Source organism: Pelobates fuscus, chromosome 3, assembly GCF_036172605.1.
Source record: "Pelobates fuscus isolate aPelFus1 chromosome 3, aPelFus1.pri, whole genome shotgun sequence".
NCBI classification, from domain to species: Eukaryota; Metazoa; Chordata; class Amphibia; order Anura; family Pelobatidae; genus Pelobates; species Pelobates fuscus.
In genome coordinates, this window is record NC_086319.1 from 412,505,774 (window position 1) to 412,510,661 (window position 4,888).

The 4,888-nt window shown below is 36.7% G+C and overlaps 1 protein-coding gene across 1 annotated transcript; it reads right to left on the reverse strand.

Moving 5' to 3' along the window:
* Positions 1-1,546: 1,546 nt before the first annotated feature.
* On the reverse strand, positions 1,547-4,418 carry LOC134601553 (olfactory receptor 11H4-like). Its single transcript, XM_063446071.1, has 2 exons — positions 3,854-4,418; positions 1,547-1,665 (listed from the first exon to the last, which is right to left on the reverse strand). Exons 1-2 carry the CDS (start codon positions 4,394-4,396, stop codon positions 1,654-1,656), a joined length of 555 nt encoding a protein of 184 aa, XP_063302141.1. The 5' UTR covers positions 4,397-4,418; the 3' UTR covers positions 1,547-1,653.
* Positions 4,419-4,888: the final 470 nt, after the last annotated feature.

Sequence of the window (4,888 nt, forward strand, 5' to 3'; positions counted from 1 at the left end):
TGTTCCGTATAGTAGAGGTGAACGAGGTTAACAAGTGTGAAACCGCAAATCCTGTGTGGCTAATAAGCGTCAAACGACATATTCTGGGTGTATATGAATGACCTGGGGAAGGTTTTCATGGGTTTCTAGCAACAAAACAGTGTCAGTGTAGCAGAAAAAGGTAGCAGACAGAGGGTACTTTGTAAACAAACTATCAAATGATCTTGTCACTGCAAAATCCCTTAATCACAACTTTATCCTAATTCTCCTTTACCTTTCTGATGTTTTTTACACTGTTGATTATCAACAGCTTCTTCTCATCCTTCGTAATCTCAATCTATGAGATACCGCTCTCTCCTTGTGCTCTTCCTACCTCTCCCAGTGCTTTTTCAGTGTTTCTTTCTCTGGCTCTGCCACTTTTCACCTGTTGGTATTTCCCAAAGGCTCACAGTCTAGCTAATCTCTTTGACTCCGACCTCTCCTTCACCCCTCATGTCCAATCAATTGCCAAATACTGCCGCTTTCATCTAAAAAACATAGCATGTATCCACCCCTATTTAGTGCCTAATATGACTCAGTTGCTTGTCCATGCGGCTGTCCTCTCTTGCCTTGACTACTGTAATCTGCTCTTCAGTGATCTTATGTGTGCCCCGTTACAGTATTTAATGAATGAGTGGTGAGGCTCATCTTCTTGTCCGCCCGCACCTCCCATGCCTCCCCCTCTGTCACTCCCTACATTGGCTTCCCGTAAGATATATTGCTCAATTTAAGATCCTGGTACTTGCTTACAAATCTCTACACAATGCTGCTCCGATCTACCTATCCTCACTAATACACATATATGTCCCATCTAAGCCCCAACACTCTGTCGAAGACCTATGTCTAACCTTTGTTAATACTCCTACCTTTAATGCTCACCTTAAAGACTTCTCTAGAGTTGCACCATTCCTATGGAATGCCCTTCCTCTCTATTAGACTTTCACCCAGTCTCTACTCCTTCAAATAATTCTTTGAAAACTTACTTCTTCAGGAAAACATATAATTTAAACTGTGGACAGCTTTCCCTCTACGCACCCTGATTCTTCTCCTGAAACTGTCATCAAAACACTAAGCCCTCACTAAGTGAATACTATCAAGGGAATGATCACCAAAACCTTTTCATTAAGCTAAAGTTGCTTTGGGGACAATAGTGTCCCTGTAAGCACACAAAATATATATAATCCTCATATACTGCATACACAGATAAATACACCTCAAAAAAGAAGAACATTGGAGAGAATCATGGAATCATGGAATTGGAGAGAATCACATTTATTTGATGCAAATGCCATTTGCCAGTGATATGTGAGTACAAGAGGTAACACTGACAGTAAAATACATTAACACATTGATTGACGTAGAGAACACCTGATATTGAAGTTAGAGCGATACAGAGTTTTCAAAACATTAAAGAATGTCTTATCTCAGTGTTATGCAATGGAAGCCTGGCTACAAGGCATCACGTGTAACGTTAGAGGTTATCTATTTTATCTTTTTTGCTTCAGGAACAATAGCAATCAGGAGATATGGAAATACTTGCAGGGGAGGTAGGTCATATGAAATGTTCCTTAAAGAGGTAGTAAAGGGAACAGATGAGTGAGAGATATTAAGCAAGTTAGTGAGGATTGTACAGATTTAGACTGAAACCTGGAAGAGCAAGTAAAAAATAGAATCTGTTAGTAATTAATAGAAAATGTTATTTTAAAAAAGTTATTTATTTAGAAGGTTAATCTCAGCCATTGTCTTCATCATTCCACTTAGAACATTGCAGCTGCTCTCAAGTTTTATATATATTTCAATATATGTTCACCAAACCTCCAGGAATCCCTTCCTCTTTTCTTGCAATTCCAATAACCATATACAATTTAAGCCAATTTAGACAATTTGTTTGAGCCATCTGCCTTATCTGTGCAGTCATCCAACCATTATGTCAAACAGAAGAAAAAGTCCAGGGCCAGATTTACATCCCACTTGTAAGCAAATCCAGTGTTTAGTTCCTTTTTTTGGCAAATTATCTAGTGTGCACCTTAATCTTGCTAAAAAAATATTGTATCAGCTCAAAACCAAATACAATAGAGAATTCAAAGTATACCATAATTCATTCAAGTATACATATTCATACACAAAGTCAAACATTATTATTATTATATAATGAGGTCTACCAAGCCTCTGTTTTCAAACCTTTGCTCGGGGTGGAGAGGGGGGGAGGATGGGGGGTAGGGGGTCATCCCAGGGGGCCAGTGTGATCTGGGATCACTCTGCGCAACACATGTGGAATAGATCCATAAACACCCTCAAGCTCTGAACTGAAGTTGGGGTTGGAGTGACATTGTATCCTGGCTCTTAGCATCACTAAAGGGCATGGTAGAGGGTTACTTAAAATATTTGTGCCACCAGAGAACAGAATGGTCCATGGTACCTCATTGCCTCTGGTTACACCATCGCCATCACAAAAACAAATTCTGTACATTTAAATTGTCATAGCGATGGCTATTCTGCATAACCCTATATCTAGCTCTGTGGAAACTTGCATTTATCATATATCCAAATGAAAACATGCATTTAATTATGCATATTGTTCACTGGGGCTATATCTAAAAAAACAGCTTGCAAAAGCTGTATATATCTTGACTCCAAACTTTGCAATCCTTTCACCTCTAGCCCCACCCAGACATTCTGTGGTTGTCCAATCACAGACTTCTTAATGCAGCTCAGTGAGAAGTCTTTGCAAGGCAGGTAACAGGATCGGATTCCTGATTGAAAGCCAGGTGGGAGCAAGACATTGAATTTATAAATGTTAAAAAAAAAAATCTGCACTTCAGCAAGCTTAATTATTTTTTTCTCTACAGTGTCACTGTGCAATGATCTGCCTTTTAAGAGTTAAATAACTTTTGTTTCTATTTAAGCAGCCCTAGCAACACCTCCCCTAGCTGTGACTCATACAGCCTCTATAGGGGAAAAAGTTTCACTTTTACAGCACAGTGTGTTTAATTTAGATGTTCTTCTGTCCTTTTCAATTAATTTAACTTAAATCATACATAGGAGGTTGCTGTAATTACTAGCAGGTAATTAGCAGAGCAGGAGATAAGAACGTATAAATTAAATCCACTGATAAATGTAATTACAAAATTATTATTTTTTCAATCCGTGTGTAGGGTATATGTGTGAGCCACAGCCAGGGGCGGTGTTAGAGTTGCATAAACATAAATTCCTAGATAGAGAGTTGAGCAGTGAAACTGCAGAGGAATGATCTATATATTACATCCACTTAATCAAGCTAAAATGTTCTGGGTAGTTAGGTTGTCCCTTTCAATTTTACATTTACTGACATTTCTTACTTCGGTGATTAACATTGAGTGCTGTGCATTTAAAAATACATTTCAAATGAATGTAAAAAATAAGACAAAATAAGCTGAGTAGGAAAGAATATCAGACAAGTTGAACTTTTTTGTCAACGTAAACAAAAAAAAATGTTTACTGAATACTAACTAAGGACAAAATATTTTTTTTACAAAAACAGAATATTCAATTGTATCATTTTTAACTATAGGGTAATAGCTTTTTGATCCAAGGATAAATCTAACTATTATTCATGGGTCAAGAAGAATTTTTTGGAAGTGCTTCAAACTGTTTTTTTTTTTTGCCTTCCTTTGGATCAACAGCAAAATAACAGATGTGAGGAAGGCTGGACTTGATAGACACATGCCTCTTTTCAGCATATGTAACTATGTAAACATTTGAAACAACTGTTATAGTCATTTAATGAGCAAACAGTAAAAAAAAAACTAAATTACATTTTTCTTGATAGAATAGAAATTAATTTAGATAAAGCTACCTTGATATCCTGATTCCTAAGACTGTAAATAATTGGGTTAAAAAATGGAGTCCCGGTGTTATAAAGAAGAGTCAACATTCTATTTATGTTGGACATCTGGTCAGTTGATGGGACCATGTAAACAGTTGTTAAAGTCCCGTAGTATGTACTCACTACTATCAAATGTGAGCTACAGGTGGAAAATGATTTCTTCTTCCCACTGGCAGATGGAATGTCAAAGATCGTGATTAAAATCTGGATATATGTAAAGAGAATAAAGAAAAATGGAAATACTCCAAAAAATATGGCTGAGGTAAAATATACAAGGTCAACAATAGTGTGGTCCGAACAGGACAACTTCAGAAGGGGAGAAAAATCGCACAAATGGTGATCAATGTCTTGAAGTCCACAGAACTGTAAATTCCATATGAGAAATATAATTAGGAACATTAACAGAAAAGACACAAACCACGACCAGATTACAAGATTGACCTGAAGATAAAGATTCATGATAGATGTGTAATATAATGGTTTGCAGATGGCCAAATATCTGTCATAGGACATCACTGTTAGAAAAAGACATTCTACCGTAGTTGAAACCCCATAAAAAAAAAGTTGTGCAATGCATCCAGAAAGAGATAATGTGCTTCCTCTGTTTATCAATGCATCAAGCATGAGAGGGGCTTTATTTGTGGTAAGTAAGATATCAGATAATGATAACTGAGTGAGAAAGAAATACATGGGAGATGATTTCAAGATCGGAACACTTGGCACCAGGATTATGATAAGCAGATTTCCAGCTAAAGTCAAAATGTAAATCAAAAGGAACAAGACAAATAACAAAGGATAGAATTGCTGGAGGTTCTGAAATCCTAAAAACAAGAATTCTGTTCCAGATGTCTGATTTACATCAAACAGTTCCTAAAGTAAAGAAAATAAAACCAAACAAACAAATTACTTAACAAATTAATTTATAGTATGGCGAGTGTCTCCTCAACTAATATATAAGTTGTTAGAACCTTTGGGGCTAATATCACCTCCTAAGGATAACAACAT